The 26,691-nt window shown below is 47.0% G+C and overlaps 1 protein-coding gene across 4 annotated transcripts in view; it reads left to right on the top strand.

Moving 5' to 3' along the window:
* Nucleotides 1-26,691, top strand: part of NBEAL2 (neurobeachin like 2) — a 1,179,347-nt gene that overhangs the window by 979,774 nt on the left and 172,882 nt on the right. For all 4 annotated transcript variants that reach the window (XM_069645798.1, XM_069645800.1, XM_069645799.1 and 1 more), the window contains 2 exons: nt 18,796-18,893; nt 26,137-26,253. In XM_069645798.1, coding sequence (XP_069501899.1) covers nt 18,796-18,893; nt 26,137-26,253 — 215 coding nt within the window. The remainder of the gene's footprint in view (nt 1-18,795; nt 18,894-26,136; nt 26,254-26,691) is intronic.

Below are 26,691 nucleotides of genomic sequence, written 5' to 3'. Positions count from 1 at the left end.
GGCCCAAGAATAATCTCTAACCTTTTTCGGGCGGGCATGGATGTCTTCTATGTACGTCCAGTATGTGCCCATGTCATCTCGCATGTGTTCCAACATCACCCTGAGCTGGGCTGCCTTATAATAGAGTCGGAAGTCGGGGAGGCCAAAACCACCCTGTGTCTTTGGGAGGGTTAAGGTGGAGGATTTGATTCTAGGTCTCTTACCATTCCAAATAAAATGAAGGACACGGGACTGCAGTGTTTCAAAGAAAGTCTCGGGTATCACAACAGGAAGTGCTGCGAAGAGGTAGAGGAGGCGGGGCAGGACATTCATCTTGATTGTGACCATGCGACCCAGCCAGGAAAGCGTGAGGGGAGCCCATCTAGTAAGGTCGCTGCTGATACGGGTAAGGATCCCTGGGAAGTTGCACTGGAATAGCTGTGACAGGTCTCTGGGGATGGTAGTGCCCAGATACCTCGTGGATTCTCTTTCGATTCTGACCCCTAGAATATCGGAGTTGCTTCCGACATCCAGGTCGCTCTGGCCGATGGGCATGATGCTTGATTTGGAAGTGTTTATCCTCAACCCGGAGAGAGAGCCAAAGGTGTGTATAAGGTCGAACAATCGGGGTAGGGATATCTGGATATTGGTTAGGTAGCCCAGGATGTCGTCTGCAAATAGAGAGAGTTTGAAGTCGCACTCCCCACATCGTATACCCGTGATTTCTGGGTCGTTCCTGACCGCTATAGCTAGAGGTTCCATTGCCAAGGCATACAATAAGGGTGACAAGGGGCATCCCTGCCGGGTGCCCCTGGTGAGGGAAAAGGGCTCCGAGGTGCCTCTGTTAACTAACACTCTCGCTGTGGGGCTGTTGTAGAGTGCTGCTACCCACCCACAAAAATTGTCCCCCAAGCCCATCTTCCGGAGGACCTTGCCCATTTAGGGCCACTCGACCCGGTCGAATGCCTTTTCTGAGTCGAGTGAAAGGAGGTACCCTTCCACTCCCTGCCTGGATGTCTCGTGCATGAGGTCGAGGGTTTTCCTTATGTTATCGGACACCTGGCGCCCCGGGATGAAGCCCACCTGGTCTCCGTGCACTAGGGTGGGGAGGAGTTTTGCCAGCCTATTCGCTAGGAGCTTGGCCAGTATCTTAACATCCGTGTTAAGAAGAGATATGGGGCGGTAAGATTGACATTGCGCGGGATCCTTACCCTCCTTAGGCAGAACTACAATCATAGCTGACATCATTGTGGAGGGGAGGGTGCCTTGGTCTAGCGCGGCATTGAACATCTTGGCCATGAATGGAGCAAGTGCTGATCTATAGGTCTTATAAAGCTTGACTGTGAAGCCATCATCTCCCGGGGCGGTGCCGCTCTTTAAAGAGGATATAGTGTCGATTATCTCCTCTGGGGAGATGGGGTGTTCTAGTGCCTCGGCTTTCTCAGGGAGAAGGCCCGGTATGGGGAGAGAGTCCAGGAATTGGTCGATGTCTTTCCCATTCCCAGTATATTCTGAACTGTACAATTTTTCATAGTATAACCTAAATTGCTCTGCGATCTTGGCATCCCTCGCGGTAAGGTTCCCTTCCGTGGTGCGAACCGAATTGACCCTCCTACTATTCCTGAGTTCCCGAAGTCTCCAGGCCAATATCTTGTCCGCCTTTTCCCCCTTTTCCATATATTTTTGTTTCAAAAAAGAAAGCTTCCTTTCCGTTTGTCCCACTTGAAGGTCGGCTAGCTTAGCTCGCAACCCCTGCAATTCCTCCCATTGCCCAGGGAACATCTGCGTTTTCAGTTTTCCCCCTGGTTGGATGGCCGCTATCTTGCCTTTCAGCTGTTTCTCCTCGTGCTCCCTCACCCTCTTCCTTCTGGACCCAATACTTATGAGTGTGCCTCTAATGGTTGCTTTAAATGCCTCCCATACTCCCATGGTGCCTACCTCTCCATTGTCGTTCAGGGCAAAGTAATCTTCTATGGCTACCAGGATGGTTTGGCGTATCTCCCTATCTTGTAAGAGGAGGTCATTGCACTTCCATCGGGTTTCAGCTACCGGGGCGGGGGGGAGGCCAATCTTTATCGTCACCATATCGTGGTCTGTCCAAGGGACAGTCTCTACCCCTGAGCTTGTGACCTCTCCCTGCAACGATGAGTCCACCAGGATGTAATCTATGCGTGAAAAAGCATCGTGAGGCTTGGAGTAGAAAGTGTAGTCGGGGTTCCGGCCCTGTACAGTGACATGTGTATCGCACAACCCCAGCACCCCATTCACTTCCTGAAAGGCCTTCGCCAACTTCCTATGGTGACGGATGTTGGGGCAGGGATTTGCAGACTTCCTGTCCCGCTCGGGGCAAAGCACCATATTAAAGTCCCCCCCCACCAATAGGGTGCCCTCGGAGAATGCCAATATTGTTCCTCTCATACCCTCCCAGAAGGTGTCTTGTGCTTCATTCGGGGCGTATATGCAGACCAGGGTGAACAAGCGGCCCCGCACCTCCCCTTTCACCATGAGATATCGACCCTCTGGGTCTGCTTTCGAGGCTTTAAACCTAAAGTGGGCCCCAGGGGCTACCAACAGGGCAACTCCCCGCTTCTTCGTTTGTGAAGAGGCCATGAACAAATGCTCTATGGTTTTGGCCTTGAGCTTAGGCTCTTTACCTCGAACCCAGTGAGTCTCTTGTACAAAAAGGAAATGAAGACGTAACTTCGCAAACTCCCTTAGGATCAACGACCTCTTTGTAGGCGAGTTGAGCCCACGGACATTTAGTGACCCCACTGTTAAGGATAGGAGTGGATCATCCATGAAAAAAGATGTCAAGGCTCCTAACTCCCTTCCCTGAATCGCAAGCGTCGCAGTTCCCACAATGTCTTTGCCGCCCACAACAGGCTCGGAGGAGCCCCCGGGGCGCACGAGTAGTCCAAAGACTTAGCGCGCAACAGCAGTAACCCCAACACCCCAACCCCCCCTCGTCCCACCCCCCTCCCGCCTCCCCCCTGATCGCCTGGTTGATTCGTGACATTGTCAGGACAATCCAAACCAGGCCACCGGTGTCTCCCCCCTCCGGGCTCATATACTTCTTTTAACTTATGATTCGAGCCCCCCCCTATCCCCGGTTACAATACAATTCACAGACTACTACATCCCCTTCTGTTCACCTAGTCAAGTGTCACTTGCTTCGTGAGGCACCAGTGGCTCGTTTCCACCGTTCAAGGGAGCTGGAGACGTTGGGGCCACTCTCCTGTACTTTCTTTGGCCTCGGACTCTGCGCCTTTCCTTCGGTGCTTTGTTCCCTTTCGGGCCTGTCGGGGGTCGCACACAGTTCTGGTCCTCCGTTTCCATACTTGGATTGTCTAATAGTTCGCCCGACACTCTCTGGATATCGTCTTCCGTGATCAATGCGTACTTGTAGCCCTCGAATTCAAAGGAGAGTGAAAAAGGATACCCCCACCTATACCTGACTCCCCTGGACTGGAGCATCTTCGTCAGGGGAGCACAGAGTCGGCGTCTCGCGAGGGTAAAGGCCGACAAATCCTGATATATCGAGATCCGGGCTCCTTCCCACTCCACCGGCCCCTTCTTGCGAGCCAATTCGATGATCCTGTCTTTTTCCGAGAAGTAGTGAAAGCGGACTAACACCGATCTGGGGCCTCTGGATGGTGCCCCTGCTCTGTGGGCTCTGTCGATGGTGGGTTCGCTGGTGTTAGCCCCTTCAGATAAGATTCCTATTACCACATTAACGGCCTTGATAATGTCTGCCTGCGTTTCGCCGTCGCGTTCTGGGAAGCCCAGGAAACGTAGGTTGCAACGACGTTCTCTATTCTCCAAATCGTCCATTTTTAGGGCGCATTTTTCTTCCCTTCTCTCGAGCTCCGACAAGCGCATGTCAAATTGGGTTTCAACGTCGGCTGAGGCTGTGTTGGATTCCAGTGCCTGGACCCTATCGTCCAAGTTATCCACCTTTTTGTCTAGGGTGTCTAATCGTAATGTAATGTCCGCTCTGAAGCCCTTAATTTCTTCCAATAGGGCCGCCATACCTCTGGTGACTGGGTTTGCGTCCATCGGTTCCTGTTGCACCTGGGCCGCCATTACGGGGGGCGTGCGATGAAACTTCTGCAAGGATTCCCTCCAGTTCATAGGCCTTAGCCCCAGTAGGCCCGGGATGCGAATCGCGGTGCTAGAGGCAGCCTCGGAGGTTGAAGCGGCGACTCCGTTCCGCGAGGGACTGGGGGCCAAAGAGCTTCCCTCTGTGGATGGTGGGGGAACTATTCAGGCCAGGCCTTATTACGTAGGTGATAGCCTCCCGTGTCTCGTGCTCTCCGGGCCAAGGGTTTAGCGGAGGTCCGCCCGTTTCCACCCGCGTTGATCCTTTCCGTTGTTACGTTCAGGGGTGTGGGGGGCTCACCTCTTGTGCCCCGAAGGGGCTCACCGGGGTCCGCCTGCTCCTGCGGGTGAATCCCTGCTCCTCTCGGTGCGGGCCTTGTCTTGGCCGCCCGTCGTGCTATGCGCCTGTCCTCTTCTCCAAGGAGCGAGCCGCGGGTCACCTTCACCAGAAAGACCCGGGCGGGGGGAGGAATCCACTGGCAAGGGGCGCGCTCAGGCCCGGGCTCGTCGTAGATTTCCGCGGAGCCGCGGCGCCGCGGGGAGGAGGGGCTTCCGTCCCGCAGGGAAGCAAGTGCTCAGAAGTTCGGACTGGTTCCACCTACGAAGCTCAAATTTGGGCTGGGGGTGCCCGACACCTTCCTACAGGCTTGGGTGGTGTCGGTTTCTCACTCCTGGGGCGTCGGGGGGGGGCTCAGGTCCCGCGATCTGTGCCCTGTCGAGGAGACGAGCGGAGATGCGTCAGTCCATCTCTGCGCCCCCTGGTGGATCCTGCTGCCACTTTTTTAGTGGGTAATGGAATTACTGCCAGATTTACCCCACCACCTAATTGCGACTTTTGAGATGAAGTAGAACATTTTCCTCCAGTATGAAACTGGTGGTAAATCCTCCACTGTACCTCAAAAATGTGATTAACCACGGCAGAATTAACTCTTGCGGTCAATTTGGCATAATTCCCATTCAATCCTATGGACTCCAAAAATGGGGATTTTCTAATCGATTCGTTTCTGGCACGGATTCCTCATCTATGATATCCATATCCCAGCGCAGCTGTTCTCTGGAAACCTTTCCGCCGCCAGGGGGCACCATACATCTCTGCGTCAGGCCCGCCAGATGCCTCTACGCACCCTGTGCCAGAAATTACATCAGGTCAGTAGAAGTAGCAGCGCTGCGCCCCATGTCCTCAGTTCCTTTTTTCCACACACTCTGCTTGCTTATCAGGAACGTGCTCATCAAGCATTTCTAGTGATTCTCCATACCGACTGCGTGAAAGGCCCCTGGGTTCACGCCATGTGCGGACTGCAGTAGGCCAATATCTGTCTCCGATACACATCATATTTGCTTGTACTGCTTGAGCAAAGACCACGACACCCCGGACTGCGGGTCATGTCACTTGATGCACCCAAACACCCGAAGGGAGCAGGCGGCGGAATGATTCACCTTCATCAAGAATGCAAAGGTTCTGCGGTCTTGGTCTCGGCCGCCAAGCATGTATCGTTGTTCCGAAGCTTGAATGGCTCCGTGCAGGCAGAGGGAGAAGAAGAAGAAACGCTGTAAGAGGTTGCCCTCTCTCATTGAGTCCTCTCACCAGCACTCGTCTTCCTCCTCTAAGTAAAATATCCACTGCTCTAAGGGTTCTCCAGAGCAGTCGGCGCATGTTCCCTTTCTGACCCAATCCACCACGAAGGAGTAATGGGAAGGTTTTCACCTCCGGAAATGACTACCACACATCTACAGGCTCAGGCCTGTTCCAAGAGGAGAGCAAGATCGCTCAGGGCCAGCAGGCTCCACCGGCTGCGGCGTCCTCTTAGACGTTGTCAGCGCTGTGGACTCTGGGAATACATCACACTTTTCAGAGACGTTTTATGTCGAAAATGTATGACATTTGCAACAAAGAAGGTGACCATTTGCTTTTAAACCCATGGGTGCCAGTGAAGAGAGACTTTGCTGAGGAGTTCTATGGGAGTGGAGACATGCTGGACCTAACAGCTGACCTGCAATGGACCAGCGGTCTTGATACTGCCCCATAGTTGAGCATTCTGCCAGCACCAAACCCAGACAAACCTCAGGCTGCTTTTCAGCACCTGATGGCAAAGGTGGCCGATACGCTGGGTCCCTCAGCGCCGTCCAGGTGCAGAGTGCAATACAAACTTTGCGACATTCTGGACGATGCCCCAAAGAAAGAGAAGCTGCTGCCCATCAATGTGGCAGTGGAAGCTCCAGTGTTGGAAGTGTGGGAGAAACCTATCTCTGTTGCCCAGTGGACAGGGATCTGGTGAGGAAGCACTGTCCTGCACCATCGGACCCATCTTTCCTCTCCGTCCATGTATCACCTGAAAGTCTGGTTGTACAGACAGCTATTGCAAGCCTGAAGACCTACTTTTCCATCCCTTCCACCGGATAGAGAAAGCAAAAGGCTGGACGTGTGGGGCAAGAAGGTGTTTGTGTCAGCCAGTCTGCTACTGCAAGCTGTGAATGCTTCTTGTGCCATGGGAAAGTTCTCCTTTGGCCTCTGGTTGACTGGAGCCAGTGCGTCGGAGCACGTCCCAGAGGGCAAGATGAGGGGTGGATTTCTGTCCTTGGTCTCAGACAGTAAGGACACAGCACCACAGATGCTGCAATCAGGCCTGGACACGGCTGACTGCATGGGCAGATCCATGACCACTTGCACAGTGGTCATGTGCCATTCATGGGAAAGGATGTCCGGGTTTGCAGCCGACGTCCAGTCGAGGCTGCTTGATGTGCCTTTTAACGGACAAAGTATTTGGAGCTAAGGCTGTCAGCGCCCTCAATAAAGTCCAGTCTTCTAAGGCGACTACCAAGTCCTTGGGGCTCGTGGTCCAGCAGCCCACCGTGCAATCCTCGTCACGGGTCGGGGGTTTTCACCCCTTTGCTGCATTTGCCCAGTGGCGCTGTGGACAACCTTTCCTGGGAAAGGGCCAAGACTGACACTTTCTGGGAGGCAGAGGGAGAGGTTCACAGCAAGGAGGTATTGCAGCAGCCAGTGTCCCCTCGGCTCCCCAGGGCACCAAACCTCAATGTTGGACTAAGCACCCTTCACCGGTTGGGTGAGGCTATACTTGTTCAGCAGGGAGTGGTCGGAGACCATGTCCGATGCTTGGGCCCTACAGGTCATCAATCAGGGATATTGCTTTCCTTTGCTCCAATGCCCACCAGAACACAGCCCACTGGCCACCAATTTCTCTCCGGACCCCATCTTTCTAGAGGAGGTCCATCAGCTTCTGGCAAAGAATCAAACTAGTTCTGTGATTAGAACAAGGAAGGGGGTGGTACTCTACCCATTTTCTTATGCCAAAGAATAACGGATGCTTGCACCCCATTCTGGATCTACATCTTCTGAACTTGTTCCTTCAGAAGGACAAGTTCAGGACAGTTACTCTAGCCAAGATTCTGCAAGCCCTCGATCTGCAGGACTGGTTGGTTTCCCTGGATCTTCAGGATGCTTACTTTCATGTGCCGATTCATTTGAAGCATAAGAAGTACCTGAGATTTGTGGTAGGCCAGCAACATTACCAATTCAGGGTCCTGCCGTTCGGTCTTTCATCGGCACCCAGGGTTTTCAACAAAATGTTGGCAGTGGTAACAGCTCCACTCAAGAGGGAGGGCATCCATGTCTTTCCCTACTTTGACGACTGGCTTGTCCGAGCTCGCTCACCGGAGCTAGTGTCACAACATCTACTACGTACATGCACTCTCTTCCACAGAATGGGCTGTTCCCTGAACTTCAAAAAGTCTCAGTTCCTGCTGTCTGTGTCTCCGAATAATCAGGGTAGTCTTGGACACTCCCCTGGGCTGGGCTTTCCTGCCCAAGGATCGAGTGGTGATCATTTTCTGGATGGTCAATGTCCTTCAATCACAGACACAAGTCTGGGCCTCTGTGCCTTATGGCCTTCTGCATCCTAGTGTTTCCGGAGGCAAGGTTGCACATGAGATCGCTTCAGTGGCTTCTTTGTTGCCAGTGGTCGCAGTTCCAGGGCCACATGTCGGACCTTTTGGAGGTCTTGAGTAAGGGGGCTCTGGTCCTAGCGTGGGGGGCCTGGTGAGACAACTTGCTGAATGGCGTGTTGTTTCAGCAACCTTGGCCCCAGGTTACGGTAGTCATGGACGCATCTCGGGCAAGTTGGGGTGTTCTCTTGTCAGATCTTACAATTAGCAGATTGTGATCTGCCGCAGAGTCTTGGGCGCGCATCAACTTGCTGGAGCTGAGAGCGATCAGGCTGGCCCTGGCTGCTTTCCTCCCCTCTTTAAAACACAGGACTGTGCTGATCCTGACAGACAACACAGTGGCCATGCACTACCTCAACAAATGAGGTGGAGTGGGGTCCTTGCCTCTGTGCCAAGAAGCAATGAGGCTCTGGTTCTGGGCTCTGGAGAACAGCGTCTCCTTGATGACGGCTCATGTGGCCAGACATGAGAACATAACAGCAGATGCTTTGAGCAGACAGACCTCAACCTCCCATGAGTGAGAGCTCTGTCAGGATGTTCTGGAGGAGATTGTCTTTGGGGGACTCCTCGAGTGGACCTCTTCGCTTCTAGTGTCAATAGGAAGTGCAAATTGTTCTTCTCCAGGGAATGTTCCTGTTCAGGGAGCTTTGGGGGATGGGGGTTGCATTGATGATCGAGTGGACTTAAGACTTCCTCTATGCACTTCAGTCGATCCCCGGTCATTTTGCTGGTCCTCCGGAGACTACGTCTGTTTGGAACCACGCTGATCCTGATCAACCCGGACTGGGCTTGGAGAACATGGTATCGGGAGTTGCTCGACATGTCCATCTGCCCTCCCATGGCGCTTTCAGAGTAGAGTCGACTGGCTCTCCCAATCAGCGGGGTGGGTCCTCCATTCGAGCGTCAGCAGCCTGAACCTTCATTCTTGGCTACTGAGATGCTGAGATACAAGGAGTGGGACTTGACGGATGACGTCCTTGATGTGCTCCTCTCAGCTCGGAGACCTGCAACAAGTCCATTTATGCCTGCATGTGGCATACATTTTCATTGTGGTGGCAGGGGAGGGACCTGGATCCCTTATCCTGTCCTCTGTCCCCTGTGTTGGATTTTCTGCTTTTTTGACCCAAGCAGGCCTTCAGATCAGCACTGTAAAGGGTTACCTTGCTGTAATTTCCATGTTCAAGAGGTCCGCGAAGAGGGCTCGTTTTTCGCAATCCCCACTACTATGTATTACTTGCAGGGCTTGTGTAATCAGTTTCCTCTTTGCCGGTGTGTGGTTCCGGCATGGGATTTGAATTTAGTTTTAACCTTTCTCATGGTTATCCATTTTAGTTCCTTCATTCCTGTTCTGTCAGATTGCTCACCCGTAAGGTGATTTTCCTTGTGGCCATCACTTCCGCGAGATGGGTGAGTGAGCGCCAGGGGTCTGTTTTACCTCCCTATTTGTTTTTTTGCAAGGAGAGGGTGACTTTGAGAGTGAGGCCCTCCTTTCTGCTGGAGGTGGTCTCAGACTTCCATCTCTCAGAAGATCCATCTTCCTGTGTTCTTCTCTTCACCTCACCACTCCAAAGTAGATGAACAATTTCATCGACTGGACCCGGTACATGCCCTTAAGATCTACGTCGAGTAGAGGCTTGGAAAGATTACCAACTTTTTGTTGGTCATGCTGGTTCTTGTGTTGGCAGGGGTGTGATCAAACAGAACCTGCTCAGGTGGATCATTCTCTGCATCTCAGAATGCTACGATCTGGCTGAGAAGGATGTGCCAGACGGTCTCTGAGCTCGTTCAATAGGCGGAGTGGATGCCACTTTTGCCCTGCATAGGGTGGGGGGGGTCCCTGTCCTGGACATTTGCCAGGCAGCAACGTGGGCGTCTCTGCACATGTTTGCTAAGCATTACTGTCTGCACATGTTCGCTAAGCATTACTGTTTTGATTCCCTTGCGGGCCAGGATGCCTGTTTTGGTAGGCCAGTCCTCCAGAGTTTTCTGGTTTAAGGTGGTGTCCTTGCTTTCCTCCCACCATCAGATTACCTACTGCTTTGGGAGCCTATCATAGATGAGTTATTTGTGGCAGGAAGGAATCCATTCGAAGAAAAAACTACTTAACCTCTCGGTAGTGTTCTTTCTGATGGATGTTACTGCCACCGATCCTCCCTACCTGCCCCTCTTGCAGGAAATTAGTACACTCTCAGTTCTACAGTCCCTCAGCGTCGGAATGCTAGGGGAAAAGTGTGGAACTGAGGTCATGGTGTCACCGCTACTTATACTGGCCCTGATATAATTTCTGGCGCGGGAAGCATAGAGGCGTCAGACAGACCAGGCGCTGCACACGCTGGCGACGGAAACGTTTTCGGGGAGCAGCTGCGCTGGGACATGGATCTCATAGATGAGGAATCCGTGGCAGGAACAGCCATCAGCAAGAACATTACTGAGAGGTAAGTAATTTGTTCGACACTGCTTTACCACCACTCATAATCCAACAGTAAATTTACGAGATAGAGAAGCGCGGCAACAGTAAATGAGTTTGCTAGCAATTTCAATGGTATTGCCACAAAACGCATGTTTAGGCTCATTGTGTGTTTTTGGATCAGAAACGTGTCCATGTGCCTGTTCCCTGTCTGCTCACTAAACGATGAGCATGTTTGTGTTTACACTGTGGCTTCCCGGGTATTATTTTGGCCATAAAGTATCATATTATGTACGAGCATACAAAGGTTTGCATATTACAACAGGATATGAATTAAGCTTGCAGAGCCAAGGTCATTTGTAGATGACCTGTTGTACCCTATGTCTGTGTCAGAGCTATTGGCCTGGGGGCCTGGTAGGGTAGCTGACGTCCGCAGTGGTGTTGGTTTTCTGATATCCCACCCCCTTCTGCTTCACAAAAATATTGAAATGGCATTGAACAATGCCCATTGTGAGGGTGTAGAAGTAAGAGTCGGACACAAGGGTGGAATGTTGATTGGCAAAGACTTTTATTAATTACCAAAGCAGAGGCGGGTTGGAGGAAATCCTAACTATCCCTACCTCAGACATGGGTTTGCCTGCCTCACCAAAACTAGCTAATGAAACGGTCTGTGCCAGAATGTCCAAAGTAAAGTTTGGCATCCTGTGCCCAAATCCTAACCCATCCCTCACAAGCTAAACTCAACATAAGGTGAAAAAGGAAAATGTTTGTTTGACTGGTGATCTGCAGGCCGGCCTTGTTGTTAAAAATAAAAGTTCCAAAAAAGTGTATAAAAGCAAACAAAAGTTCTACAAGACTAATGGGGTTGACTCCCTTTTCCCTGAGTCTTTCTACTTCATTCCATATTGTCTCATGTATCTTTAATGGTCAGGATAAGTCTTTATCTTTACTTAGCAGGCCTGGCTCGTAGGCCCTGCAACAAGAAAGAATGGCCTGGACGGCATTTCCAAGATGTCTTCAGGGTCCCAGCCCCTTGGTGGGCAGACAGACTCCCACATATTGCGATGATAATGAATACCCTGGTTCTCTCTCCCCAAGCTGTGATCTGATTTTCCTCTCAATTGCTACTTGTCCCAGCTCCTACTCTCAGTACCCCCTCTGTAAAGAAGGCATGGTAACAACAGTGAGTGAGACAGACACTAGTGACCACAGTTCAAGGGTGTTTATTGAACTTTTGCAGCGGTGTGATAAACACCTATCTAAAGCTAAATCTAGAGATGGGCGCAAGTTACGCCCATCAAATAATGATAATGCAGTCCTAGTGGAGGCTTGTCAAAATAAAAGGGCCTATACTAAAAAACATATTGCCAATCCTTACCGCTAAATACAAATAGTGTGGGATGAAGTTCATGAAAAAGAAAGAAGTGTTCACAAAAGAAGAAGTCAGAATAATTGGGCAGTTGGCCTCCTTGCCCCACGTTTTCAGCACAGGGCAAGGCCGTTCACTCTAGCAAAGCGCACACTCTGGCTTCTGCGGCACAAGGATACAGTTCAATCTTCGCAGTTCAGGACCTTCTGGGTCGAAGCCTCTTTACTGCTTGTAAATTTCTAGACTCAAAAGGGCCTGCTGTGCAAAAACAATACGTAACCGTTCTTTGAATTTTAAATGTATTCAAAGTTGGGTGCTCACCCTGGATCTCCCTCAGCTGGGATCAGATCCTTTTCATAAGCTCCAAGTAGGATCCCCCTTTTGCGGGCTTAGATCCCTTTTAAAGCAAAGTTCAGAGAATTATTTTTCGGGTGACTCACGGTTCACCCCGGATGTCCCTCTGCCAGGCTCAGATCCCTTCCTTTCGGTCAATTAATCTCCCTCAGCCGGGCTCAGACCAATTGTGATTTACCTTAAACTATAGAAGACTTTCAAAAGTGCACAGGGTTTAGCTTGACCCGTTGCATGACCACTTCAATTTCGTTATTCCTTTTTCTCACACTCCGCATTAGTTGGATACCTGACAGAGACTTTCGAATCAGCTCTCACGTGGCGCTGGACCACTCTGAGTACAGTATCTTTTGTTGGCCTCCCAAAGTTCCAAATGTAAAGTTAAATTACTCCTTTGGTTCCAATTATATTTACGTCGCTCTTTGCAAACGCCTCAGACACTGTTCTCTTTGTACAATGTTGCTGCTTGCAACCTTGGTTCAAAACACAAGCTGGTTTGATAGCAGTCTCTCCGACTCACTGACTGTGCTGTCTATTCTGACGCTGCTTTGTTGTAGGAGCCAAGGACATTACCACAGCGGCAATCGCTCCTCCCCGCCTTGGTTATCGACGCTGGAGAGCCGCGGGTACCTCCGACACACTATGCAGGTTTGATCAGGCTTAGTTCCTGGTCTTCGGTTTCTTACTTTCCAAGGCTCACAAAAGTAATAGTCTTTACAGGTTAAGGGTGCTTCCCTCTCTGTAACCCTCTTTGGTCTCGCCATCTTTTTCCTTGTATTAAACTACCATCTTGGAACTGCTGTTTCCTTGTGTGGATTGCCTTGCTCAGAGTGTGCTTTCGTGTTCCGGCTTTTATCTGTGTAGAGAAGCGTGATGGAAGTCAGGTGTGTGTAGTAATCCGTAATTGCCTGACCTTGCCTGTCCATGGTGTTGGGACATGTCGGGTATACGGCTTTGGTGTTAATCCGTTGTCGCTCCCGGTGAACTGTCTGTGAGAAAGTGTTTGTGTCAGAAAAGTGAGGGGGTTGAATTCCTAGGTATCCGACCTGGTAGGATGGGGAAAGATGTTATTGGGAAGGGGATACTGCGTCTCACTCTCCGGTGTCCCACTTCCACTCCCCGAGGACTCTCCACCCAGGTGATCCTCCCACACTGGTCCACCCTCAGGAACTGTATCCAAAAGTGATGGCTGTGTCCTGGCCACCTGGATGACAGATCTCCGGGAACTAGCGGGTGAGAACCCTTCAGTTTTCTCACACCTCCTTGGTCCACTCTCCTGCCAAGTAGGGTACTCAACATTCTTGCTCCCACAGTTTGCTCTCTCTGACTTCACTTCCACCCAGAGCCTTGGTTTACTTGCCTGCCAAGGTTTCCGAGTGTCACTTGTACATGTAAGCTTCGTATTCTTTGCAATCACTGTTTGGTTTGTATGACCCCGCCATGGGTCCCAGACCCCCTTCGCTTGGTTGCGCTTATAGTTCTCTCCCTCTCTCTGTTCTCTCTTCAACCCACAGCCTTGGTTTACTCTCTTGCCAAAGTGTGCGAGTACCACTTGTATATGCAAAGTTCGTATTCCCCTTCATTACTGGTCGGGGAATGCCTTTCTGATATGGGTCCCAGACCCCCTTCATTAGGTTACTATGCCCCAGTGAGTATTCTTTCTGTTCTTCGCTTAAGGACATCAGTACTCTCTTGGTCTCCCCAACCCTGGGACTAGCCACCCTTGTACCTGCAGGGCCTTGGCCATCACCATGCGGTTGTTCACAGGTCTCCCAGGACCTTCAGCAGCTTCTCTGGCTCATCGAGACCTTTCCAGATCTTCTGTGTGTCTTCTCTGCAGTTTAGCAGTGGTTTCCTTGCACTCCAGCGGCCTCAGTCACTGGTGGGTATGTTTCCTCTTCTCTGGTCTGCCTTCTGTGTCAGGGGTCTTCTGCAAGGGCATCCCTCCTTCGGACACCCTCTGCCTCTCTGCTTTGCAGTCCTTCCTGTACCTGAGCCCTTTCCAGGGCTCATTCAGAGCCGACAACGAAGACTCCATCCTTCTCTTCCCTCGCGGACTTGGAATGACAGCTGACTAATAGGATTATTCCAAAGCTACAACACATGCAATCATTCTTGTCAGTGATCTTCATTATTTGATCCTCTTCCCAGTAGTTCATGCCTGAGATTTACTGTAAACACAGATGGGGGCATTAGGTAGTGGGGAACTGGAGGGCTTTCAAGGGAAGGGGGAGGGTGAAAGTTATACTGTGTTCTCCTGTGATAGGCACTGCTCTCAATTGAGTCCTGCCTCCCCATGAGATCCTCTCGCTGAGTATCACCCCCAGAGGGATTATCGGGTAGCGGCCTCACCTCCTTGGCCTCATGGAAAGGGGGTCCCCATCTGAAGCAGTGATGATACCTCAGGATTCATTACACCAGTGAGGAGCCCCTTTCCCCCTCTGCATCAAACTCTTCTTCTGCCATTGCCATGTTTGTTTTAGGCACATAAGAGGATCACTGGTAAGGCTACACAGCCAATTTGGCAGAGGCCTTCTGAGTGGTTGTTGATGGGCTCAAGTGATGAGCCTGGAGTTGTTTAGTTTTTGCTGGACTGTGTGACGATCCTTCTGATGGCGTCACTTCTCCCCAGGGGAGAACCCCTCTCCATCAGGCTAGGGAGTTGAGGCCACTAACCAATAGTCCCCTAAGGGGTGGTAATATGCTGGTGAATCACATGAAGGAGAGACTCCTCTCCTGGGGATAAGGATGCGATTGGGAAACACAGCTCCTTTAAATCCCAACCTGATTGGCTGACGATCGGACCTGAACCTTATGGGTCTAAACTCATGTCTAAAACCATGTGTTACTGTGAAACATCAAACCACCCTGATGGTTTAGTTACTGAGACGAAGAAGCTCTTGAATGCTAAAGGCGACTAGGAAAAACACCAAAACAGCTGTAGCCAATGGAATGGACGTTACGTCAGGGCGGGACCTACTACATCAGGACGTGAGAAACAAATGAAGCCAGAAGGGTACCAGGGAGAGAACCCAGGAGCGAACTCGAGAGAGAAAACAAGACAGAGAGCAGTCAAGGTGGAGAAAGAAGTCGAGAACCAGAGCGAGATCGAAGCCAAGAGAACAGAGAGAAGCTCGAGCAAGAGACGCAGAGGTTGTTGGTCAAGGAGTCTCACAGGCCACTGGGGTTTTGGTCATGGAGAAAGAAGAAACAAAGAAGGTAATAGGTGTCCTTCATGGAGGCAGAACGCTATACAACTGAAAGCTGGTGGCCGGTGGGAGAGAGACAAGCTAAACAAGAGTAGTGGTAGAACACCCTGGTTAACCAGAGGTGCATTGTTCATAAGACACAGGGAAAGCGTCCTACCAGGACGGAGATTGGGTTGGGTTGGCATGACGTATAATGGCTGGACCAGGCGGTCCAACAACTGCGCTGCAACCTCTGACTCTACCCATTCGTACAGCTGCATACACAGACCTGAACAGTATCCAGAGTGGTGGTGGCAGCTAGATGTTCTAGACAGGGAAGGAAGGTATAGTCCCTGGTCTGCTTCCGACAGCCAGCTGTACAGTTCTGAGAAGCGAACCCCGACGAGAGTGGGAAAAGGCGATTGACTGTCCCAAAAACCCAACCTGAACCGGTGGAAGACTCCTGAGACAAAGTACCAGGTAACAGGAATTCGTCAAGTCCGGGAGAGGGCCAAAGGAAACCTAAGAGACCTTAGGGTGTAAAGGACTATTCGGTGAACACGCGCAAAGTACAATAAAAAGCTAACCCTCACCTTGGCAGTTGTGATTAAAGTCTGTCCGTACTGCTCTGGAAACCAGACGCCCCTTGACATGTAGTCAAGAGGTTACCTTCTTGGGTACAATCCGAAGAAACCAAAACATGTCAACTAGTCTTCTGGACAATCACTGACGAGAACAGATTTCTCAGGAGCGCAATCGTTGATAGAGACTTAAATGTCCTCTTGGGCACACCCCAGAGTCATACAGGGCTGGTCCATCGAGCCAAACCCCAATCCTCTTCTGTCATCAGTCTGTTACACATTGCTGATTGGTCAACACCAGATCCTGCCAAGAGGCCCATCTTTTCTGCTCATGACCTTAACCATGCCTTCCTCAAGATGAGAAGAAAATCATTATCGTTGTCATTTTCTTTGTGCTTGAAAAGCCAGAAGAATAGAAAACCCTTTGAGACTGTAAACCCTTAGAAAATAGAGAAAAACGCAAACCTTTTTGTGATAGTTATAGTCCAGTTCTATGGGAGTGTGGTGCTGGAGATTCGGGAGGGACTTATCCTAGTGGGGGCGTTGCAAGAATTGTGCGATACCTAGAGATTGTGAAAACCTCCATAAGAGAGCTACAAACATTACTAAGAGCTGTGAAAGACATTGGGCACCCGCTAGGAAAAGGGAGCCATTTTCCTAGCCCCACGAGCACTTTGTGTGATTGTTTGTTTATTTTCTGTTGGATTACAGAGAACTCAGAACTTTTGTGGAACTTTTACTTTGAACAACCTGAGAGGCGTATGGACGCTTTACATCCTGGAGAAGGGTGTCATTCTCCTGGATTACGAACAGTAGCTGGACTTTATGTTGTTTTGTTGTAGTGACGGGGATGAAGTAGGAGCCTTTGTGACCGGGGTGGTGCCGTTTTGTATTGACTCAAACAGACTTCCTGACGAGCACCCAAGTGTCTTGAATTTAGGTAGGGAAACGCCCTTAGAGTTGGGGATAGATAGGTTTGGTTTATCATTTAATAAAGTCTATAGCAACCACTACAGCACCACTTGGTCAGTCTCTTGATTGGTATGGTATGGAATAGGATTTGAGCACAAAACTAAGGCGCAAGGACATCCAGGCGCTGGAGAGGATAGTTGCCGGTGGGAAAAGAGGCCACAACTAAAATAATTGAAAACACACTTCTTTATGAAATTTAAGATGATCATCAATCTTGCGCAGCGAAGAAGGAAGAGCATTCCACACAGTGGGGGTGAGAGCCGAAAAAGCATGTCTACCTGCACATACTCTGTGAAAGCATGGCAATTAAAGTAGGCTTTGTGAGACTGAACAGAGGCATCTGACAGGGCGGTAACTTTCTAATTTAGCTTGCAAACAGTGTGCACCTGTATTATGAATTAGCCAATGAACGATGCACAGGGTTTTGAATTCAATTCTGGATTTCACCAGCAACCAATGAAGCTGCCGCAGCACAAATCGGGAAGAGGTAAGTCTGTACATCTAAAGCCAGTTGAGCTGATGAATTTTGAAGGATTTGTAGGCGCTAGATCTGATAAGCTGAGTGCCCCAGGTCTATGCTGTTACAGGAGTCTGTCGAACCCATGATGGAAGAAGTAACTACCTTTGCCCTGCATTCCGCAGCAAGAACGGGAAGAATGTTTCTAAGCACTTGTAGTTTAGTGAAACTAGCATTACATACTGATGAAATCTGCATCTCTTCAGCCAGACATCAGAATGTTAACACCCAGGCTTTTAACTGAAGTACTGGGAACAGGGAAGGGGCCCAAGGAGTCTTGCCAATACTCTGAACTCCAGGAAGCACTGGTATTAGAAGGGCCAACCACGCAGGCCTCTGTTCTTTCCCCTTTTAGCTTCAGCCCATTATTTGCCATCCAGTCCTCAATTGCAGAGCGTGTGCAGTCGATCCGCTATGGGTGAGCTAAAGACATAAACCTGTGTATCGTCGGTATAGGTGTAGAAATGCAGCCCATGTTAAAAAATGAGATCAGCCAAAGGACTCAAGGCAAGATTAAAGAGAAGAGGGGACAGAGAAGATCCCTGAGGGACACCACATGAAAGCGAGAAAGGAGTAGAGAGACCGGAGCGAAATGGGACAGTTTGCATGCGATCTGTGAGGAGTTATGAGAACCAAGCCAATGGAATACCAGAAACCCCAACTTGTTCAAGCCGGTCTAGAATAATGCCATGATCGACTGTATCAAAGGCCACAGAGGGGTAAAAAAGGATTAACACCCGCACCTCACTGCAGTCCTGAAGCAATGCCAGATCGTCCAAAAGCAAGATGACACTCTGTAACCGTAAGAGGTCTAAAACCGGACTAAAAAGAATGTAGAGGTGTGATTACTTCCATAATTTTCATAAGAACTGGTATAAGTGACATGGGACGGTAATTAGCCGCTAAAGCTGGATCCAAGTGGAGCTTCTTCATTCCTTGTCGCAACAATGCTTACATAACTGGAATGCCTCGAATTATTTTTGGTAGTGTTGCAGAATTTTGGTCATTTTCCAGAATTTTGGAGAGTTTACAGCATGCGGTAGCTCCCCCATCATGGGGTGCCCGATGTCCTTTGGGAAGTTTCCAGGCGAGTGAGTGTGTGCTGTAGGAGGTGGTCATGCATAGCCCTAAGGAACATTCATAGATCCCTCAAATTGTTTCCCATAGATTTTCATGTGATAATCATTCCAGGGTTGATGCCGGGTAAGAACTCCACAGAGCATGTGAAGCTATGGAATATGCTAAAACTGGACACCAATTACCAGTCTTCTCTACTTTCTAGCAGCTTTACCTGCGTCTCCTTCAGTCCCTCAGGCTTCTTTATGGGCTGCGTTGCCTTCTCTTCCTGACCTTTTTTCTTTGTTCTGTAGGTGTTGTGGACCTGGATGCCATCGCAGATGAGACGGAACGGAAGGCTTTGGAGGGAATCATCAGTAACTTTGGCCAAACTCCATGCCAGCTGCTAAAGGTACATGAGTATGTCAAAAAGATAGTCATGGTGTTGTACAGTAGATCATCTTAAATCTTTAATCAACAAGGAACGCCAAACATTTTGCAGTGCATGGTTTACTGTGTTTGTACTAGTGCCCATTGTGCATCTGGCATCAAGGGTCACCTCCAAATAGAAATCAACAGACCGTGAAACTGCAACAAGTTAACCAACCAAAAGTAAGGCCTCCCAAAATGTAACCATTGTCAAAATTGAATCAGTTAAGTGTTAGGATTGTGGGTTAGGGTTCTTATTTGTTTTAGCGAAAATAACCTGTGAGGATGAAGACAGGCAAGCAGGAAAAATATAGAGTGAAGGTGGCATTTAGGTAGTGCCACACATTATTTAAAAATGTGGCATTTCAAATGGATTGCATCCTCCCACAGATCCCTCAGTTTCATAGACAGCTATGGTGGCACCAGGACGTTTTTCACCAGAAGAGTGCAGAGTGTGCCTTGGTGCCAAACCCCTTCACTGGTCCACTCCTTGGCCCCGAAGGTAATGGCAGCTCACCTAAATAACAGGCAGAGCATGCCCCATGATCTGTTATTTTTTTCCACTTGCTTCGCACGCTACAACTGAGGGGTCTTTCTCCTGGCAGAAAATCAAACTGCATCATTATGCTGAGTGCGGCTAAAATCTCAGGTTAAAATGGGGCAGGAGTATACATCCAAAATATCCATTACCGACCCCCCATTAGATCTGTTTCTGGTGTTTTAGGCCCGACAATAACATTGCAGATTGTGGTTCCTGTCAGACAATGATCGCAAGGCCCTGCGTGCGCCTGAAGCGGAAGTGATCTTTGGCCAACAGCCGTCCAAGTTGTGGGACACCCTCCCCCTTCCAAAGAATCCCTTCTTTGGAAGAGGGAAGAATGATGTACTAACCCAGACCCAAAAAAGGTATCTCGTCTAAGGTCGTCCTCCAAAAAGACACAATAAACACAAAACATTGTCCCACTTCAGGGGCGGTTTGTGCCTTTCTTTAGACTTCCCTGCCTTTAGGAGAAGCAGTGCTCACAAAGATATGGGTGAGGAAGCCTACTCAGAAATGTATGTCCTACAGCTGTGGGTTTCTCCGAGTTCCATACTGTAGCTAAGTATGTAGTGGTGGTTAGTAAGAAGAGTGGATGTCTTTTCTTTTTCTTTTTTACAAGTCTTTCTAGGGATTTTTAGTGTAGTTCTTAGAGGACAATTTATAGATTTGTTTTCGTTAATAGAATTTTATATATCGGGAAGATGGATATGAAAGTAAGATTGCCAGGTAGAGTTGACTTTTTTGATAGGCGGTATAAAATCCTGCTGAGGGTCCTAGAACTTCCTTGCATCAAAAGGCTTCCAAAGAGCAAGACCATCTTCTTCTGAAGACCTCCAATGATAGGCCTAACTGTGGGCTTAAATCCTTTGAGAGACTACTGGTGAACCAGCCTATTTGTAAGACATGGGCCATATTTCCTGGTTGGGTCTTGTTTACTTTTGTGTTGCTGGTATTTGAAGATCATTTTGAGAAGATATTAATATATTGTGCTTTAACAATGAGCACTTTCTTTTTTTTTTTCATTAACTTTTCATTGTCATTTCACAAACAACAACACATTCGAACAGGAATGCAACCCCTCCTTCCACCCGTGTGGTTCAGGTATAGTCGACTTGGTTGAAAAGAGCCTGCTTTTCCTGCTCAAGTCAGACATTTCCAGACAGCCCCTATGCCATGATTTCATTCTGCAGTGGCAAGCCAAAACTAAAAGTGGCAAGGCTCACATCCGTCAACTGGCACACTCGGTTTCACCAGGGGGACTCCGTTGGAGGGTTTGATCAAGTGGCTGCGTTGTCAATTGCAGAACATGCTTAACCAATACTTGACCAAATGGTGTTATCCTTGGAAAACCTCTTCAGACCCAACAGGGTTCCTGAAGACCATGCAAATTGAAGACATGTGTGAGTACATTCAACATAGCATATACATACAATAACTACATATACTGTAGAAAAGTAAAACATGTAGGGCCCTGTTTGGGTTCTCTGCCCATAACCAACTTGCAAAATCTAATATTTACTTAGCTGCATCTGTACATTTGAGGTATGCTACTGCAACTGTCATAATATAATATGATTAAAGTACAAATGTCCATACCTGCACAGAGCTTGTAATAATCACAAAAAGTTGAATTCAAAATTGAAACCCATTTGATAATCTGTCTCACACAATACAGTGGTGTGTCCCGGACACTAATGCACAGTCTTCTTGATTGATTCTAACAGATATATGCTATGAATCTACTGCCGACACCTGTTTCGACCAACCGGTCTTTTTTAAGGCACATTATGTTAACCCTCTGTGGCTCAATGCCTAGTGTATGATATTGTTGACTCATTGATAATTTAATTACACCACCAATATAAAGGGTGGTTCTGTCACATAATCACCCTTTTTATTTGCAATTTGCCTTTGAAAATGTATGTTAAGTCGAAACACATGTCAGCAGTAAATACGTAGGATATATCTGTCAGGCAGCATGAATAGTATATGTATATATATATATAATCACTAAAAATACTTTAAGGGGACGTTATGGTTAAGTTGCACTACTAAAAACCTATGAAATTCACTAAAAAAACTTTGCTAATGGAACATTATGGTTCAAAGTAAAACCGAAAAACCCCTGAAATTTGCCAGTTATGGTAAGCTAAGCAACCATAACTCGCGCCACCACGTTGCATTGCTAAGACTAACACCCAGGACTTCAAACATGACATCACAAATGTCATTGATGACATCACTGATGACATCACATGTCTGACTCACTTTTCCTTTAGTGATATATCTTGGCCAGTAATAGTTGAGAACAAAAAATTAAAAAACTACTATATTTGTAGACTTATACTTCAAATATTTTCTTACAATAATTCACTTAGGGTCCACTCACAGCATATGAAACATATACATAAGGAAAATACACACTTGAAATACAGTAATGCTTTCTGTGTATGAAGACAATCAGTAAGGTTATCAACACTTTCTTATTATTCTGCTGTTTTCGTCTTACTATACTTTCTCTAGATAGGCTCATATTTGTATGCGCATTACTTTCTTTAGGGTGCAGTCACATCATGTGATAGTTATACATAGGGAAGTAGTAGGTTTCAAGCAGAGCAATCATTTCTGTGCATAAAGATAATCAGTTAGGTTATGAACACTTTCTGGTTCTACTGCTTCTTTTTTGCGTAGTTCACTTTCCCTTTATATACTCATATTTGTATGGTTTGTTTTTTTCTTTGTGTTTTGTACGTAATAATGAAATTATGTAGTAAGTGGGTTTTATTAGCTACGTGTTACATGTTGCACAGTACGCAAAACTGTAATAAGAAAGCATTTATTATTTCACTATTGAACATAGGAAAATTATGATTATTGCACTTCCATCATGTATGCTGCACACAATGCTTATATTTATACATGAGTAGCTTACTATACTGCAAAGAACTTCATAATAGAATGCTATTTATATCAATGCTTTGCTTAATGCACTAATTAGCTCATGATATTTATTCCAATGATCCTTGACACTTTTTTCAACATTATAATAAGAATCCCTTGTACAGAGTTTTCATGAAAATTAAATGCACATGTGATGTCATCAATGACATTTGTGATGTCATGTTTGATGTCCTGAGTGTTAGTTTTAGCAATGCACGGTGGTGGCGCGAGTTATGGTTGCTTAGTTTACCAACTGGCGAATTTCAGGGGTTTTTCGGTTTTACTTTGAACCATAATGTTCCGTTAGCAAAGTTTTTTTTTTTGTGAATGTCATAGGTTTTTAGTAGTGCAACTTAACCATAACGTCCCTTTAACAAAGTTATTTTTACTGAATTTCACAGGTTTTCAGTAGAGCAACTTAACCATACCATCCCTTTTACAAAGATTTTTGGGTAAAGATCATTGGTTTATAGTAGTGGCACGTAACCATAACGTAAAGTAACTTCTGACTTATTTACACACCTTGCGGAGAATACCACATGACAATATGCTGGTGTACAGCACGGTGACGTGTCCCAGAATCCGTAAACACTTAACAGTAAGATGTATGCCTCGTGGACAGTGTGGAAACAGATTTTATATTGATGTAGGAACGTCCACCTGCAACATTTCCCTTGCACAGCGCCAACACGTATTGGTAGATAGCCATTAACAATGCAGTACACATTACATACTTCTAGCAAAAGTTCTAGTTATCTGAAAATGACATCAGCTAAGGCCATCCCTCCTCCCCAAGAAACAGCAGCACTGCTGTAATGAAGGAGCATGACACACACTGCCCCAACCTTACAAATTGCAAACGTACAATATTTTTGCGCCGTGCACCTACCCCCCCATATTACTGTTTGGTGCCTTTTTCCTCATTTCGGTTTGCAAATTGCCTTATTAGCTGTCCTACCAAAAAAGAAAGCCATCTGTTAACAAAGTAAATGTTCCGTTAAGAACCACCTTTCACAGTGTACGTATATTTTAAAAAAAAAAATTGCATACACTCCATGTACTTTATATTTCTCAGTAAAGGACATAGACGCAATAAGATTTGCCAGTAATAGTATAGATTTGCAAAGCAATAATGTGTGTTACTGAAAAATAGGATCTCTGGTTATAATCGGGCCCGCCTGTGGCGGGCCGAATTATAAAACAAAATCCTTTTTCAAGATGGCCACCATAGAAAGGGAAGGCGGTTGTTCCATACATGGCCCCTCTTCGCTTTCCATGGCAGCCTGCAAAAAGCAAAAGAACGTGCCGTGACGCAGAACCTGTAAATAAAAATACAGCGATTACAAAACAAAATCCTTTTTCAAGATGGCCACCATAGAAAGGGAAGGCGGTTGTTCCATACATGTCCCCTCTTCGCTTTCCATGACACCATGCAAAAAGCAAAAGTACGTGCCGTGACGCAGAACCTGTAAATAAACATACAGCGACGTTCAACGTGGTACCTTACATTTTCAAATGATATGCTGGATTTTAAAAGAAAACGTTAGCATTTTAGAATTTGTAAAGTAGTTTTTTAACAAACAGTCAGAGAACATCGGACTAATCCCATTCTCAATTAAATTGTAACAATGGTTCTAAGGATGTCATTGAAAATGTTCATGGTGAGGCACACGTAGTTATTTTCCCATACACAAAGTATGTGTTTCTGTTAAAGCACCCGCTTTGTTTGCACAGTGATTTCCAAGACGGCGCCATGACCTTTGCCCTACACCACTATAAATGATGTTATGTTACTCCTAATGGCTAGTTCAGCATAGGGACAAAGGGGGCCTGGCCTGTTATCCCACAACACTGTAATGGACAGGCAGCCGGTCACGAGCAGTTGCATCTGGCGTCCAAAGATGCCATCACTCGGCATCTGGAAACCATGGCACGCACAGTACGACAAGATGTAGCTAGGCGGAAAACGTAAGAGAAAATATGTGTCAATACCCAACCTTTAGCAATATATTTAAAAAAAGACACAAAGATTGTGCAAAGTAGAACACAAATCGAAGTGGTCAAACATGGCATTTTAAGGAATTATTAGCATTGACCATGGGTAAATATAGTGACAGCCTACAAACGCGAGAATCTGCACTCGCCGTAAGGTTTAAAAAAAGGGCAACTACACAGTTAGATGGTAATTCAGTTATGAAGCCAAAATGAATGGACAAGCAAGAAAAAATGACATCTCTTCTTTTTAAACAAGACCAAAAGAACGTGCTAAGTGATACACAAAGCTATGTGGGCAAGCATAACATTTAAAAGAAGAAATATTAAGGTCAACAAGGGTGACTCCAGTCATAGCCTGCAAACGCGGAGTATCAGAACTCTCCGTTATTGGAGGAAAATTACAACTGCGCAGAAAGATAATACTTCAGTTATATTGTCACAATTAGTGTTTCAGTAATATAAAATTAAAACGCGGTTCGGTGTAGAGTCGTCAAAATTAAACTTACATGATATTTACTGCTTCCATTGTTTTTGGCCAATTCGTACAGCAATGTATTCGCACAAAAGAATCTTCGTTAACTGATATTTCATGTTCCTTACAAACGTTTTTAGAACATAACCTTATCGAATGGTATTTATTCCAAGCTTTCATTCCTTGCATTGCGTTTGTAGTTTCCTTTTCTTTCAAGGTCAAAAAACAATTGCCCCTTATGGATTCACTTGGATGCGTGGGCCTACTGAGCTCGCAACCAAAAAAGCAAATCAAGTGACCTTCACTCAGAAGGCAAATATATTCTCACTTTGCAACAACATATGAGAATCCAATCATGAGAACCGCTACTCCCATACGCCTCCAGAACCGCTGTTTCCATCAGACAGTCCAGGTGGCGGCCTCAGATTTCAAAACGTCACCAAACTTTGCAAAACAATTCAGAGTGGCCCCTATACTTTGTTTGCAAAGTGTGATGAGGATTCGTCCAGGGGGAGCAGAGTTATAAGCCGCCCAAAAAGTGCTCTTCCTATAGAAACAGCAACTTAACCATAAGTACACGTGGCCGTGTAATTATATATATATATATATCTGTTAGAATTAATAAAAAAGACTTTGCATAAGAGTGCAGGACACAACAATTCACTGTGTTATTAAAACATTGATTATTGTCAAATGGGTTTCAATTTTGAATTGCACTTTTTGTGATTATTACATGCTATGCGCAAGTGTACACGTTTCTAATTTAACTCCTAAATAAGCATAAAAATGATCTAACATAAACATAATATAACATTAACATAAACTCGCTTTTGCCGCAGTTCCTTTTCTGACCAGGGTTTAAATATGTGAGAGTGCGTAAGCAGGCTAATCCTTGGTAACTGGCCTATTTAAATTTACATCTGGACATTTACATTAAAGGGGAAAAGAAATACGTCTCTCACTGGGCAAGTGATGTTTGTTTTCTACCAATAAAAGTGCAGTTGAATGTTTGAGTAAACGGTTCCTGAATGATCTGATTGAGTTTGTTCAAAAAAGGGACACTGTTTTTTGGCATTGTATAGTTTCATCCACAAAGTGGTGCAGGCTGGTTGAGCGGATATTCCTAGGAGAATATGTATAAGGTATGTCTTTAAAGCATCAGGTGTAGCTGCCATGTGCCATTTCTTGACCCTATATTTATCATTTCTACCTGTAGTGTTCACCAAAGCAGAATTCACTGTTGTGTGGTTGACTTTTCTAATCTGTTTCTATTTCAAGGAGCCACACCCTGCACGCCTCTCAGCTTTACACGCAGCCAGACGATTGGCCAGGCTGGACACCTATTCCCCCAATGTCTTTGAAAATCTTGGGGAGCTGAAATCATTTTTCGCTGAGGTATGTCTTCTCTTTCTGATCTTTTGCGTCACAGAGGCGCGTTGGGCTGTGCCTGATGTGTGTGTTTTGTTTATCATAAATACAGCCAATAAGGCTTTTTTTTATAAATGCATACAATAGAACAAATAAGCAACAGACATTAAATGAACTCCTAGGCATAAAATAAATACGTTCAAGCACAGACAAGCTTAAATATTTGCTTAATGAATAGCCAAAAATGTGTCAAATGGTACATCAGAGAAATATCATTACCCTGGTAGAAGGCCACCCATTGCTCTTCGGTATCACCATGAAGTACTTACGGTCTCCCATAGACCAGTAAGTGTTTTCTCCCATAGACCAGTAAGGGTGTTCTCCCATAGACCAATAAGGGTGTTATGTGTATTTGACTAAGGCTCCCACAGTTTAAAATAGATGTCTTAGAGTTTCCACCTCACA

The sequence above is a fragment of the Ambystoma mexicanum genome, chromosome 2p (assembly GCF_040938575.1).
Source record: "Ambystoma mexicanum isolate Mex_15411 chromosome 2p, UKY_AmexF1_1, whole genome shotgun sequence".
NCBI classification, from domain to species: Eukaryota; Metazoa; Chordata; class Amphibia; order Caudata; family Ambystomatidae; genus Ambystoma; species Ambystoma mexicanum.
This window is presented reverse-complemented; position numbering and strand designations above follow the sequence as displayed.